Source organism: Petromyzon marinus, chromosome 78 (genome assembly GCF_048934315.1).
Source record: "Petromyzon marinus isolate PM22_M1 ecotype Great Lakes invasive population chromosome 78, UKy_Petmar_22M1.pri1.0, whole genome shotgun sequence".
Classification (NCBI taxonomy): Eukaryota; Metazoa; Chordata; class Hyperoartia; order Petromyzontiformes; family Petromyzontidae; genus Petromyzon; species Petromyzon marinus.
Window position 1 is genome coordinate 4,670,809 of NC_133744.1, and position 15,448 is coordinate 4,686,256.

At 48.8% G+C, this 15,448-nt stretch overlaps 1 protein-coding gene across 3 annotated transcripts in view; it reads right to left on the reverse strand.

Moving 5' to 3' along the window:
• Positions 1-8,483, reverse strand: part of LOC116958488 (phosphoserine aminotransferase) — a 42,034-nt gene extending 33,551 nt beyond the window's left edge. Inside the window, exons 1-4 of one of the 3 annotated variants that reach the window (XM_076056859.1) lie at positions 8,035-8,480; positions 6,799-6,955; positions 3,703-3,763; positions 2,329-2,398 (exon numbers count right to left, since the gene is read on the reverse strand). In XM_076056859.1, coding sequence (XP_075912974.1) covers positions 2,329-2,398; positions 3,703-3,763; positions 6,799-6,945 — 278 coding nt within the window. In that variant the 5' untranslated portion in view covers positions 6,946-6,955; positions 8,035-8,480. Of the gene's footprint in view, positions 1-2,328; positions 2,399-3,702; positions 3,764-6,798; positions 6,956-8,034 lie in introns of all 3 variants that reach the window. The other 2 variants (XM_076056857.1, XM_076056858.1) reach the window with 2 other exon arrangements.
• Between the last annotated feature and the right edge of the window lie 6,965 nt (positions 8,484-15,448).

Here is a 15,448-nt window from a genome sequence, read left to right on the forward strand (position 1 = left end):
GGGGTGGAGTGTCCGATGGTACAAAATACCCAGGCAGGTGCTTAGTTTTGGTGGGGCTGATGGTAAGGCCCCACCTCTTAGTGGCACGCTCCAGTATCAGCAGCAGCGTCTCCAACTCCTCCTCTGAATGAGCAGCTATTACCAGATCATCAGCATACATAACGTGGTTGAGCAATAGGGAGCCATCCCTTGACCGCGCCCGGGCATCGATCAGCCTCCCATTATATCTGTACCAAATGGAGATTCCCCCGGTACAGCTATTGAAGGCTTCACGAACTACGTGTTCGAAATAGATGTTAAATAATGTGGGGAGCCAGAGGACATCCCTGTCGCACCCCAAGGTGTACAGACAGGGTAAGGATTCAATCTCCTGGCTCCTCCAATTGGGGTTTGGCCAGGAGACGTCATAGACGCCTGTCCCCCCGGGGCCTCCGGCACAAGCTTATTAGTTACATTTTTAATTCGTAGTTTAGTGGTAATTTATTGAAGGTGTAGGGGTTACCAGCCCCTCGCACCCGTCCAGAGCCCCCGTTTAGCCCCTGTGGTGGACACAGACGCCATGAGGGGAGGAGCCAATCAAAATTGGATCTCCCCCCACAGCACTGTCCACGACAGAGTTGCCCGTCCGGCACCGCGAGGAGGTAGGGGGTTGTTTTGGCTGGACCAGAGAGGCACTCAGATAAACACACACACACAGAGTCACAGAGACACACGGAGACACACACAGAGAGACACACACAGAGAGACACACACAGAGAGACACACAGAGACACACTCAGAGACACACTCAGAGACACACACACATAGACACACAGAGACACACTCAGAGACACACACACACAGACACACAGAGACACACACGCAGAGACACACACACACACAGAGACAAACACACACACAGAGACACACAGACACACGGAAACACAGACACACAGAAACACACATACAGAGACACACACAGTGTGAGTAAGTGGCTGAGTGAGTGAGTGTGTGGTTGAATGAGTGAGTGTGTGAGTGGCTGTGTGAGTGAGTGTGAGTGAGTGGCTGAGAGAATGAGTGTGTGAGTGAGTGTATGAGTGAGTGTGTGAGTGGCTGTGTGAATGAGTGAGTGTATGAGTGAGTGAGTGTATGAGTGAGTGTGTGAGTGTGTGTGTGAGTGAGTGGCTGTGTGAGTATATGAATGAGTGAGTGAGTGTATGGGTGAATGAGTGAGTGGCTGAGTGAGTGAGTGTGTGGTTGAATGAGTGAGTGAGTGTGTGAGTGGCTGTGTGAGTGAGTGGCTGAGAGAATGAGTGTGTGAGTGAGTGTATGAGTGAGTGAGTGTGTGAGTGGCTGTGTGAATGAGTGTGTGAGTGAGTGTATGAGTGAGTGAGTGAATGAGTGAGTGTGTGAGTGTGTGTGTGAGTGTGGCTGTGTGAGTATATGAATGAGTGAGTGAGTGTATGGGTGAATGAGTGAGTGAGTGGCTGTGTGAGTGGATGTGTGAGTGAGTGTATGAGTGAGTGTGTGAGTGAGTGTGTGAGTGAGTGGGTAGTGTGTGTGTGAGTGTATAAGTGAGTGTATGAGTGAGTGTATGAGTGAGTGAGTGAGTGTGTGAGTGAGTGTGTGAGTGAGTGGCTGTATGAATGAGTGTGAGAGTGTGAGTGAGTGTATGAGTGAGTGTGTGAGTGAGTGTGTGAGTGTGTGAGTGGCTGTATGAGTGTCTGAGTGAGTGTATGAGTGAATGAGTGAGTGGCTGTGTGAGTGAGTGTGTGAGTGAGTGTGTGAGTGAGTGTGTGAGTGAGTGGGTGAGTGTGTGAGTGAGTGTATGAGTGAGTGAGTGTGTGAGTGTATGAGTGAGTGTGAGTGAGTGTGTGAGTGAGTGTGTGAGGGAGTGTGTGAGTGAGTGGCTGTATGAATGAGTGAGTGAGTGGCTGTATGAATGAGTGTGAGAGTGTGAGTGAGTGTATGAGTGAGTGTGTGAGTGGCTGTATGAGTGTGTGAGTGAGTGTATGAGTGAATGAGTGAGTGAGTGGCTCTGTGAGTGAGTGTATGAGTGAGTGTGTGTGTATGAGTGAGTGTGTGAGTGATTGTATGAGTGAGTGTGTGAGTGTGAGCGAGTGGCTGTGTGTGTGAGTGAGTGTGTGAGTGTGTGAGTGAGTGTGAGTGAGTGACTGTATGAATGAGTGTGTGAGTGTGAGTGAGTGTGAGTGAGTGTATGAGTGAGTGTGAGTGATTGTATGAGTGAGTGGCTGTGTGTGTGTGAGTGATTGTATGAGTGAGTGAGTGTGTATGAGTGAGTGTGAGTGATTGTATGAATGAGTGAGTGGCTGTGTGTGTGAGGCGCACAGCAAGTCACGTATTAATCCCTCGGTGTTTTTCATAATCCGCGAAAATTCCGCTGATCGGTGACTCATTTCTGAAACAGACAAAGACACAGACACACACACATACATACACAGACACAGACACACACAGACACACACATACAGACACACGTACACACAGACACACAGACATACATACACACACACACAGACACACACTCACACACACTCACACACACACAGACACTCACACAGACACACACACACAGACACACACACACAGACACACACACACAGACACACACACAGACACACACACACAGACACAGACATACACACACACACATACAGACACACACAGTCACCCACACAGACAAAGCTCCCCCAGGTAGCCTCTAGCAGGGCTGTAGGGGCAAGTGCTGTTACACACAGACAAAGCTCCCCCAGGTAGCCTCTAGAAGGCTGTAGGGGCAAGTGCTGTTACACACAGACAAAGCTCCCCCAGGTAGCCTCTAGCAGGGCTGCAGGGGCAAGTGCTGTTACACACAGACAAAGCTCCCCCAGGTAGCCTCTAGCAGTGCTGTAGGGGCAAGTGCTGACACACACAGACAAAGCTACCCCAGGTAGCCTCAAGCAGTGCTGTAGGGGCAAGTGCTGACACACAGACACAGACAAAACTACCCCAGGTAACCTCTAGCAGGGCTGCAGGGGCAAGTGCTGTCAGACACAGACAAAGCTCCCCCAGGTAGCCTCTAGCAGGGCTGTAGGGGCAAGTGCTGTTACACACAGACAAAGCTCCCCCAGGTAGCCTCTAGCAGGGCTGTAGGGGCAAATGCTGTCACACAAACACAGACAAAGCTACCCCAGGTAGCCTGTAGCAGTGCTGTAGGGGCAAGTGCTGTTACACACAGACAAAGCTCCCCCAGGTAGCCTCTAGCAGGGGTGCAGGGGCAAGTGCTGACACACAGACACAGACAAAGCTACCCCAGGTAGCCTCTAGCAGGCTGTAGGGGCAAGTGCTGACACACAGACACAGACAAAGCTCCCCCAGGTAGCCTCTAGCAGGGCTGTAGGGGCAAGTGCTGTTACATACAGACAAAGCTCCCCCAGGTAGCCTCTAGCAGGGCTGCAGGGGCAAGTGCTGACACACAAACACAGACAAAGCTACCCCAGGTAGCCTCTAGCAGTGCTGTAGGGGCAAGTGCTGTTACACACACACAGACAAAGCTCCCCCAGGTAGCCTCTAGCAGGGCTGTAGGGGCAAGTGCTGTTACACACACACAGACAAAGCTACCCCAGGTAGCCTCTAGCAGTGCTGCAGGGGCAAATGCTGTCACACAGACACAGACAAAGCTCCCCCAGGTAGTCTCTACTAAGAGGGATAAGGGTTGCTTACCCATCACACTGATTCCCAGACCCTGGTAGTCCAGCATCTCCCTCTGGGCTTGGAGAAGAACCTGCAAGACACACAGAGACACACACAGAGACACACACAGAGACACACACAGAGACACACACAGAGACACACAGAGACACACACAGAGACACACAGAGACTCAGAGACACAGAGACCCACAGAGACACACAGACACACAGAGACTCAGAGACACACAGAGACACACAGAGACTCAGAGAGACACACAGAGACACACACAGAGACACACAGAGATTGACAGAGACACACAGAGACTCACAGAGACACACAGAGACTCACAGAGACACACAGAGACACACACAGAGACACACAGAGACACACAGAGACTCAGAGACACACAGAGACTCACATACACACAGAGACCCACAGAGACCCACAGAGACCCACAGAGATACACAGAGATTCACAAAGACACACGAGACCAACAGAGATTCACAGAGACTCACAGAGACTCACAGAGACCCACAGAGACCCACAGAGATACACAGAGACACAGAGACTCGCAGACACACAGAGACTCACAGAGACAAAGCGATACACACAGAGACACACAGAGACACACAGATAGACACAGATAAGACACACAGAGACACATAGACACACAGAGACACACAGAGACTCATAGACACCCACAGAGACTCACAGAGACACACAGACACACAGAGACACACAGAGACTCATAGACACCCACAGAGACTCACAGAGACACACAGACACAGATACACAGTGCCACATACAGCACTGTACACACCACCGCATGCTACACTGTACACACAAACTGTACGTGGCACTGCACACACAAACTGTACGTGGCACTGTACACACAACTGCACGTGACACTGCACACACAAACTGTACGTGGCACTGTACACACAACTGCACGTGACACTGTACACACAACTGTACGTGCCACTGTACACACAAACTGTACGTGACACTGTACACACAAATGCATGTCTCTGTGTTTGAGTGTCTCTGTGTTTGAGTGTCTCTCTGTGTTTGAGTGTCTCTCTGTGTCTCTCTCTCAGTGTCTCTGAGTGTGTCTCTGTGTGTGTCTCTGTGTGTGTCTCTGTGTGTGTCTCTGTGTGTGTCTCTGTGTGTGTCTCTGTGTGTCTCTGTGTCTGTGTGTGTCTCTCTGTGTCTCTCTCTGAGTGTCTCTGAGTGTCTCTGAGTGTGTCTGAGTGTCTCTGAGTGTCTCTGTGTGTGTCTCTGTGTGTGTCTCTGTGTGTGTCTCTGTGTGTGTTTCTGTGTGTGTGTCTCTCTGTGTCTCTCTCTGAGTGTCTCTGAGTGTCTCTGAGTGTCTCTGAGTGTCTCTGAGTGTCTCTGAGTGTCTCTGTGTGTGTCTCTGTGTGTGTCTCTGTGTGTGTGTCTCTGTGTGTGTGTCTCTGTGTGAGTGTCTCTGTGTGTGTGTCTCTGTGTGAGTGTCTCTGTGTGAGTGTCTCTGTTTGAGTGTCTCTCTGTGTCTCTCTCTGTGTGTCTCTGTGCGTGTCTCTGTGCGTGTCTCTGTGTCTCTGTGTGTGTCTCTGTGTGTGTCTCTGTGTGTGTCTCTGTGTGTGTCTCTGTGTGTGTCTCTGTGTGTGTGTCTCTGTGTGTGTCTCTGTGTGTCTCTGTGTGTCTCTGTGTCTGTGTGTGTGTCTCTCTGTGTCTCTCTCTGAGTGTCTCTGAGTGTCTCTGAGTGTGTGTCTGTGTGTGTGTCTCTCTGTGTGTCTCTCTGTGTGTCTCTCTGTGTGTCTCTCTGTGTGTCTCTCTGTGTGTCTCTCTGTGTGTCTCTCTGTGTGTCTCTCTGTGTGTCTCTCTGTGTGTCTCTCTGTGTCTGTGTCTCTCTGTGTCTGTGTCTCTCTGTGTCTGTGTCTCTCTGTGTCTGTGTCTCTCTGTGTCTGTGTGTGTCTGTCTCTGTGTGTCTGTCTCTGTGTCTGTCTCTGTGTCTGTCTCTGTGTCTGTCTCTGTGTGTCTCTCTGTGTGTCTCTCTGTGTGTCTCTCTGTGTGTCTCTCTGTGTGTGTCTCTGTGTGTGTCTCTGTGTGTGTCTCTGTGTGTGTCTCTGTGTGTGTCTCTCTGTGTGTCTGTGTCTCTCTGTGCGTCTCTGTGTGTGTCTCTGTGTGCATGTCTGTGTCTGTGTCTGTCTCTGTGTCTGTCTCTGTGTCTGTCTCTGTGTCTGTCTCTGTGTCTGTCTCTGTGTCTGTCTCTGTGTCTGTCTCTGTGTCTGTCTCTGTGTCTCTCTGTGTGTCTCTCTGTGTGTCTCTCTGTGTGTCTCTCTGTGTCTCTCTCTGTGTCTCTCTGTGTGTCTCTCTGTGTGTCTCTCTGTGTGTCTCTCTGTGTGTCTCTCTCTCTGAGTGTCTCTGAGTGTCTCTCTGTGTCTGTCTCTGTGTCTGTCTCTGTGTCTGTCTCTGTGTCTGTCTGTGTCTGTCTCTGTGTCTGTCTGTGTCTGTCTGTGTCTGTCTCTGTGTCTGTCTGTGTCTGTCTCTGTGTCTGTCTGTGTCTGTCTCTGTGTCTGTCTCTGTGTGTCTCTCTGTGTGTCTCTCTGTGTGTCTCTCTGTGTGTCTCTCTGTGTGTCTCTCTGTGTGTCTCTCTGTGTGTCTCTCTGTGTGTCTCTCTGTGTGTCTCTCTCTCTGAGTGTCTCTGAGTGTCTGTCTGTGTCTGTCTCTGTGTCTGTCTGTGTCTGTCTCTGTGTCTGTCTCTGTGTCTGTCTCTGTGTCTGTCTCTGTGTCTGTCTCTGTGTCTGTCTGTGTCTGTCTCTGTGTCTGTCTCTGTGTCTGTGTCTGTGTCTGTCTCTGTGTCTGTGTCTGTCTCTGTGTCTGTCTGTGTCTGTCTCTGTGTCTGTCTGTGTCTGTCTCTGTGTCTGTCTGTGTCTGTCTGTGTCTGTCTCTGTGTCTGTCTCTGTGTCTGTCTCTGTGTCTGTCTCTGTGTGTCTCTGTGTGTGTCTGTGTGTCTCTGTGTCTGTGCGTCTCTGTGTCTCACACTCACCGCCCGTCCCCCGCCACACCGCCCGTCCCCCGTCACAACTCACCGCCTGTCCCCCCGTCCCCCCGCCACACCGCCCGTCCCCCGTCACAACTCACCGGGCGCGGAAGCTTCGAGGGGCCCGCTCCGAAGTTGATCACCTCCACCACCTCCTCCACCTCCTCATCATCATCCTCCACCTCCTCCACCTCATCCACCTTCTCCACCTCCACCTCCTCCTCTCGCAGGCTAGGGCGGTCTCCCATCGCCGGAACTCTGCGGGATGGAGGTCGACAATTCGCCGCCCGTCCCCCGTCACACGACCAAGGGGCTCTCATTCGCCGCCGATTAGCCGATCAATAATAATAATCGATAATCGATAACGGGCCTTTGGGGGGGGGGGGGGCCTTCCCCCGCCTGCCTCGTTGGCGATGAAGGCCGACCTTGGGGTTTTTTTTTAGCTTTTAAGTCTCAGCCATTGGCGATCGATAATCGATAATATTGATAAATAATCGATAACGGAGTCTCTCTCTTGCGGCACTGCCAACTTGACCCTCGCTCGTGACGATAGATGAAGATGGTAAAGATTTGGTGCGATGTGGTGGTTACTTACTGCTAGTTATGCTAATCGGTAAGCAATCACAATCGATAATATTGATAAATAATCGATAACGGAGTCTCTCTCTTGCAGCACTGCCAACTTGACCCTCGCTCGTGACGATAGATGAAGATGGTAAAGATTTGGTGCGATGTGGTGGTTACTTACTGCTAGTTATGCTAATCGGTAAGCAATCACAATCGATAATATTGATAAATAATCGATAACGGAGTCTCTCTCTTGCAGCACTGCCAACTTGACCCTCGCTCGTGACGATAGATGAAGATGGTAAAGATTTGGTGCGATGTGGTGGTTACTTACGGCTAGTTATGCTAATCGGTAAGCAATCACAATCGATAATATTGATAAATAATCGATAACGGAGTCTCTCTCTTGCAGCACTGCCAACTTGACCCTCGCTCGTGACGATAGATGAAGATGGTAAAGATTTGGTGAGATGTGGTGGTTACTTACTGCTAGTTAATGCTAATCGGTAAGCAATCACAATCGATAATATTGATAAATAATCGATAACGGAGTCTCTCTTTGCAAGCCTGTCAGGGAGGAGCAAGCTCAGCCTCTGGCGAGGCTTCAAATCTCTTATAACGATAGACGCGACACTGTAGATAATCACCGTTATCAGCTGTCACTAATCAGCAAGCAATCACAATCGATAATATCGATAAATAATCGATAACGGAGTCTCTCTTTGCAAGCCTGTCAGGAGGAGCAAGCTCAGCCTCTGGTGGTGACTTACCTCTCTTATAACGATAGACGACTACTCTGTAGATAATCACCGTTATCAGCTGTCACTAATCAGCAAGATATCACAATCGATAATATCGATAAAAAAATCGATAACGTAGTCTCTCTTTGCAAGCCTGTCAGGAGGAGCAAGCTCAGCCTCTGGTGAGGGCTTACCTCTCTTATAACGATAGACGCGACTCTGAAGATAATCACCGTAAGCAATCACAATCGATAATATCGATAAACAATCGATAACGGAGTCTCTCTTTGCAAGCCTGTCAGGAGGAGCAAGCTCAGCCTCTGGTAAGGGCTTACCTCTCTTATAACGATAGACGCGACTCTGAAGATAATCACCGTAAGCAATCACAATCGATAATATCGATAAATAATCGATAACGGAGTCTTTGCGGATTTCTCACACGCAGATCCGAATGCTGTGTGGGCTGGGGGTGGGGAGCGTTCCTCCTTATATAGACAGCGGGGGAGTGACGTCACTACGGACCCGCCCCCTCTGCCCCCGCCCCACAACCTCCTACCCCTCACAAAAAAAATTCCGGCTCGCTGATTGGTTCACCCCCTCCCACGCTCTCACTCGCACGCCACACCCCCCCTCACCAACTTGCAGAAATCCGGCTCGCTGATTGGTTCACCCCCTCCCATGCTCTGACTCGCACGCCACACCCCCCTTCACCAACTTGCAGAAATCCGGCTCGCTGATTGGTTCATCGCGATCAACAGTGGGGCGGGGCAGGGGTAGTGGGGGTAAAATGGGCGTGGCCGTTGTGTAACGGGTCACGCGCATCACCCCACCACCGCCCCCTCCTCAGCGCGGCAACAAATCCGACTCGCTGATTGGTTCATCTCCACGTCCGATGGGGTGGTGGGCGGGGTGAATTATGTTAATGTATATAAAAATAATGTTAATTATATTTATTATGTTAATGTAAAGCTGTTATATTTTGATTTAAAGCTGTTATATTTTGATTTAAAGCTGTCGTGACTGCAGGGGATTAATATTCTTGGTTCTCTAGGTAAAGTCACCGCCACGTAGAAGGGAAATATGTTAATATAACACAAATATGTTAATATAATAAGTTATGTTAATTCACCCCGGCATGTTAAACCCACGCATTATGTAAATAACGTAAATTATGTTAATATACTAAATTATGAAGATTCAGCGCCGCATGTTAATTGCGTGCACTGTGCGGATAGCATAAATTATGTTAATTTACACACCGGCCAACTATCGCGTGAATTATGTTAATTTATTTGCAGATATTGCGCGTCGCCGCAATAAATTATGTTAATCGAACTCGGGCGCCGAAGTCCCGGCATCACCTATTGGCTGAGGGGCGGGCGCCCTTGACGTGACGCGCGGTGAGGCCCCTCCCCCGTGAAACTCCGCCCCCGACATACGCTGGCCACGTGACCTCACTGATGCAACTCCGCGCTCTGTGAGGGCAGACTGAGGGGGAGAATCGATCCATCGATTCTTTCAGCCGTTGCCATGGAGCGGGAGAGGGGAATCGACAGATGCGGAATCGAAACGTTTCGATTCCCACGTCCGCAGGATTTATGAATGGGAGTCTCTATAGGACTCATAGAGTCTCTATAGGAGTCTATGAGTCTCTGTGGGTCTATGTGGGTCTCTATGAGTGTCTGTGGGTCTCTGTAGGTGTCTATGAGTGTCTGTGGGTCTCTATGAGTTTCTGTGGGTCTCTGTGGGTGTCTATGGGTCTCTATGAGTCTCTGTGGGTCTCTGTGGGTCTCTATGGGTCTCTATGAGTCTCTGTGGGTCTCTATGAGTGTATGTTGGTCTCTATGAGTATCTGTGGGTCTCTGTGGGTCTCTATGGGTCTCTATGAGTCTCTGTGGGTCTATGTGGGGGTGTCTATGAGTCTCTGTGTGTCTATGTGGGTGTCTGTGAGTCTCTATGGGTCTCTATGAGTCTCTGTGGGTCTCTATGAGTGTATGTTGGTCTCTATGAGTCTCTGTGGGTCTCTGTGGGTCTCTATGAGTCTCTGTGGGTCTCTATGAGTCTCTGTGGGTCTCTATGAGTATCTGTGGGTCTCTATGGGTCTCTATGAGTCTCTGTGGATCTCTATGAGTCTCTGTGAGTCTCTGTGGGTCTCTATGGGTCTCTGTGGGTCTCTATGAGTCTCTGTGGGTCTCTATGAGTCTCTGTGGGTCTCTGTGAGTCTCTGTGGGTCTCTATGAGTCTCTGTGGGTCTCTATGAGTCTCTGTGAGTCTCTATGGGTCTCTATGAGTCTATGTGGGTCTCTATCAGTGTATGTGGGTCTCTATTAGTCTCTGTGGGTCTCTGTGAGTCTCTGTGGGTCTCTATGAGTGTATGTGGGTCTCTATGAGTCTCTGTGGGTCTCTGTGAGTCTCTATGAGTCTCTGTGGGTCTCTGTGAATCTCTGTGGGTCTCTGTGAGTCTCTGTGGGTCTCTGTCAGTCTCTATGAGTCTCTGTGGGTCTCTGAGGGTCTCTGTGAGTCTCTATGCGTCTCTATGAGTCTCTGTGGGTCTCTATGAGTGTATGTGGGTCTCTTTTAGTCTCTGTGGGTCTCTGTGAGTCTCTGTGGGTCTCTTTTAGTCTCTGTGTGTCTCTGTGAGTCTCTGTGGGTCTCTATGAGTCTCTGTGGGTCTCTGTGAGTCTCTGTGGGTCTCTACGAGTGTCTGTTGGTCTCTATGAGTGTCTGTGTGTCTCTATGAGTGTCTATGAGTCTCTGTCTCTAGGTATCTCTATGAGTCTCTATGTTACTTTATGGGTCTCTATGAGTCTCTATGTATCTCTATGAGTCTCTATGTGTATCTATGTATCTCTATGTATCTCTATGAGTCTCTATGTATCTCTATGAGTCTCTATGTATCTCTATGAGTCTCTATGTTTCTCTATGTATCTATGTATCTCTATGAGTCTCTATGTATCTCTTTGAGTCTCTATGAGTCTCTATGTATCTATGTATCTCTATGAGTCTCTATGTATCTCTATGAGTCTCTATGTATCTCTATGAGTCTCTATATCTCTATGTATCTCTATGTATCTCTATGTATCTCTATGAGTCTCTATGTATCTCTATGAGTCTCTATGTATCTCTATGAGTCTCTATGTTTCTCTATGTATCTCTATGGGTCTCTATGTATCTCTATGTATCTCTATGTATCTCTATGAGTCTCTATGTATCTCTATGAGTATCTATGTATCTCTATGAGTCTCTATGTATCTCTATGAGTATCTATGTATCTCTATGAGTCTCTATGTATCTCTATGAGTCTCTATGTATCTCTAAGGGTCTCTATGTATCTCTATGAGTCTCTATGTATCTCTATGTATCTCTATGTGTCTCTATGAGTCTATATGTATCTCTATGTATCTCTATGAGTCTCTCTGTATCTTTGTGGGTCTCTGTGTATCTCTATGGGTCTCTATGTATCTCTATGTGTCTCTATGTATCTTTATAAGTCTCTATGTTTCTCTATGTATCTCTATGTATCTCTATGAGTCTCTATCTCTATGTATCTCTATGAGTCTCTATGTATCTCTATGGGTATCCATGTATCTCTATGAGTCTCTATGTATCTCTATGAGTCTCTATGTATCTCTATGTATCTCTACGTATCTCAATGGGCCTCTATGTATTTCTATGAGTCTCTATGTATCTCTATGAGTCTCTATGGGTCTCTATGTGTCTCTACGTATCTCTATCTATCTCTATGAGTCTCTATGTATCTCTATGAGTCTCTATGTGTCTCTATGTATCTCTATGTGTCTCTATGTATCTCTATGATTCTCTATGTATCTCTATGAGTCTCTATGTATCTCTATGTATCTGTATGAGTCTCTATGTATCTCTATGTATATCTATGTATATCTATGTATCTCTATGAGTCTCTATGTATCTCTATGTGTCTCTATGTATCTCTATGTATCTCTATGTATCTCTATGAGTCTCTACGTATCTCTATGGGTGTCTATGTATGAGTCTCTATGTGTCTCTATGTATCTCTATGTGTCTCTATGTATCTCTATGATTCTCTATGTATCTCTATGAGTCTCTATGTATCTCTATGTATCTGTATGAGTCTCTATGTATCTCTATGTATATCTATGTATCTCTATGTATATCTATGTATCTCTATGAGTCTCTATGTATCTCTATGCATCTCTATGTATCTCTATGAGTCTCTACGTATCTCTATGGGTGTCTATGTATCTCTATGAGTCTGCATGCATCTCTATGTATCTCTATGTATCTCTATGAGTCTTTATGTATCTCTATGAGTCTCTACGTATCTCTATGGGTCTCTGTGAGTCTCTGTATCTCTATGATTCTCTATGTATCTCTATGAGTCTCTATGAGTCTGTGTCTCTATGTATCTCTATGTATCTCTATGAGTCTCTATGTATCTCTATGTATCTCTATGAGTCTATATGTATCTCTATGTATCTCTGTGTATCTCTATGTATCTCTATGTATCTATGTGAGTCTCTATGTATCTCTATGAGTCTCTGTATCTCTAAGGGTCTCTATGTATCTCTATGAGTCTCTATGTATCTCTATGTATCTCTATGGGTCTCTATGAGTCTCTATGTATCTCTATGAGTCTCTATGTATCTCTATGAGTCTCTATGTATCTCTAAGGGTCTCTATGTATCTCTATAAGTCTCTATGTATCTCTATGACTCTATATGTATCTCTAAGGGTCTCTATGTATCTCTATGAGTCTCTATGTATCTCTATGTATCTCTATGAGTCTCTATGTATCTCTACGAGTCTCTATGTATCTCTATGTATCTCTGAGTCTATGTATTTCTATGAGTCTCTATGTATCTCTATCAGTCTCTACGTATCTCTATGGGTCTGCATGTATCTCTATGAGTCTCTATGCATATTTATGAGTCTCTATGTATCTCTATGTATCTCTACGAGTCTCTATGTATCTTTATGTATCTCTACGAGTCTCTATGTATCTCTATGTATCTCTACGAATCTCTATGGATCTCTATGTATCTCTATGAGTCTCTATGTATCTCTATGTGTCTCTGTGTGTCTCTATGTATCTCTATGTATCTCTATGGGTCTCTATGGGTCTCTATGTATCTCTATGTATCTCTATGGGTCTCTATGTATCTCTATGTATCCGTATGAGTCTCTATGTATGTCTATGGGTCTCTATGTATCTCTATGAGTCTCTATGTATATCTATGTATCTCTATGAGTCTCTATGTATCTCTATGATTCTCTATGTATCTCTATGAGTCTCTATGTATCTCTATGAGTCTCTATGAATCTTTATGTATCTCTATGTATCTCTATGTATCTCTATGAGTCTCTATGTATCTCTATGAGTCTCTACGTATCTCAGACAACTGTTAGTGGTGATTGGGAGGGGTGGTGCATCAGTCACTGCACTCAACGATGAACCCAACGACCCATTCACATGAAGCGATAGAGATGATTATGATCTAAACCGTGTGATATGGTGGGTGGGTGAGTGGGTGGGTGAGTGAGTGAGTGGGTGAGTGAGTGGGTGGGTGAGTGAGTGGTTGGGTGAGTGGGTGGGGGGGTGAGTGAGTGGGTGAGTGATTGGGTGAGTGGGTGGGTGAGTGAGTGGATGAGTGAGTGGGTGGGTGGGTGAGTGGGTGGGTGGGTGGGTGAGTGAGTGGGTGAGTGAGTAGGTGGGTGGGAGGTTGAATGGGTGAGTAAGTGAGTGGGTGGGTGGGTGAGTGGGTGGGTGAGTGGGTTGTTGAATGGGTGAGTGAGTGCGTGGGTGGGTGGGTGAGTGGGTGGGTGAGTGGGTGAGTGAGTGGGTTAGTGAGTGGGTGGGTGAGTGAGTGAGTGGTGAGTGGGTGAGTGAGTGGGTGGGTGGGTGGGTGAGTGAATGAGTGAGTGGTTGAGTGAGTGGATGAGTGACTGGGTGAGTGAGTCAGTGGGTGAGTGAGTGAGTGAGTTGGTGGGTGGGTGAGTGAGTGAGTGGGTGAGTGAGTGGGTGGGTGAGTGGGTGCGTGAGTGAGTGGGTGAGTGGGTGGGTGGGTGAGTGGGTGAGTTGGTGGGTGGGTGAGTGAGTAAGTGGGTGGGTGAGTGGGTGGGTGAGTGAGTGGTTGGGTGAGTGGGTGGGTGGGTGGGTGAGTGAGTGAGTGGGTGGGTGAGTGGGTGAGTGAGTGGGTGGGTGGGTGAATTGGTGAGTGAGTGGGTGAATTGGTGAGTGAGTGGGTGGGTAGATGGGTGAGTGAGTGGGTGGGTGGGTGAGTGAGTGGGTGAGTGGGTGGGTTGGTGAGTGGGTGAGTGAGTGGGTGGGTGGGTGAGTTAGTGGGTGAGTGACTAAGTGAGTTGTGGGTGGGTGAGTGGGTGAGTGAGTGGGTGAGTAGGTGGGTGGGTGGGTGAGTGGATGAGTGAGTGGGGAATGAGTGAGTGGGTGAGTGAGTAAGTGGGTTGTGGGTGGGTGAGAGGGTGAGTGAGTGGGTGAGTAGGTGGGTGGGTGGGTGAGTGGATGAGTGAGTGGGTGAGTGAGTGGGTGGGCGAGTGGGTGGGTGGGTCGGTGAGTGAGTGGGTGGGTGGGTGGGAGGGTGGGTGGGTTGGTGAGTGGGTGAGTGTGTGAGTGAATGAGTGGGTGAGTGGGTGAGTGAGTGGGTGAGTGAGTGAGTGAGTGGGTGGGTGAGTGAGTGAGTGAGTGGGTGGTGGGTGAGTGAGTGAGTGGGTGGGTGAGTGGGTGGGTGGGTGAGTGGGTGAGTGGGTGGGTGAGTGGGTGGGTGAGTGGGTGGGTGAGTAGGTGGGTGATTTGGTGGGTGGATTAGTGAGTGGATGAGTGGGTTGGTGATTGGGTGGGTGAGTTTCTGCGTGGATGGGTGAGTGAGTGGGTGGGTGGGTGAGTGAGTGAGTGAGCGAGTGAGTGAGTGGGTGGGTGGGTGAGTGGGTGAGTGAGTGAATGGGTGGGTGGGTGAGTTAGTGGGTGGGTGGGTGAGTGAGTGGGTGGGTGAATGAGTGGGTGAGTGGGTTGTTAAGTGGGCGAATGAGTGGGTGAGTGGGTGGGTGAGTGGGTGAGTGAGTGGTGGGTGTGTGAGTGAGTGACTGAGTTGGTGGTTGTGTGGGTGGATGAGTGAGTGGGTGAGTGGGTGGGTGGGTGAGTGGGTGGGTGGGTAGGTGGGTGGGTGAGTGAGTGGGTGGGTGGGTGGGAGGGTGGGTCTGTGGGTGAGTGAGTGATTGTGTGAGTGGGTGGGTGAGTGCGTGGGTGAGTGGGTGAGTGACTGAGTGAGTGGGTGGGTGTGTCAGTGAGTGAGTGGGTGGGTGGGTGAGTGCGTGGGTGTGTGGGTGAGTGAGTGGGTGAGTGGGTGGGTGGGTGAGTGAGTGGGTGGGTGGGTGGGTGAGTGAGTGGGTGGGTGAGTGAGTGGGTGGGTGGGTGGGTGAGTGACTGAGT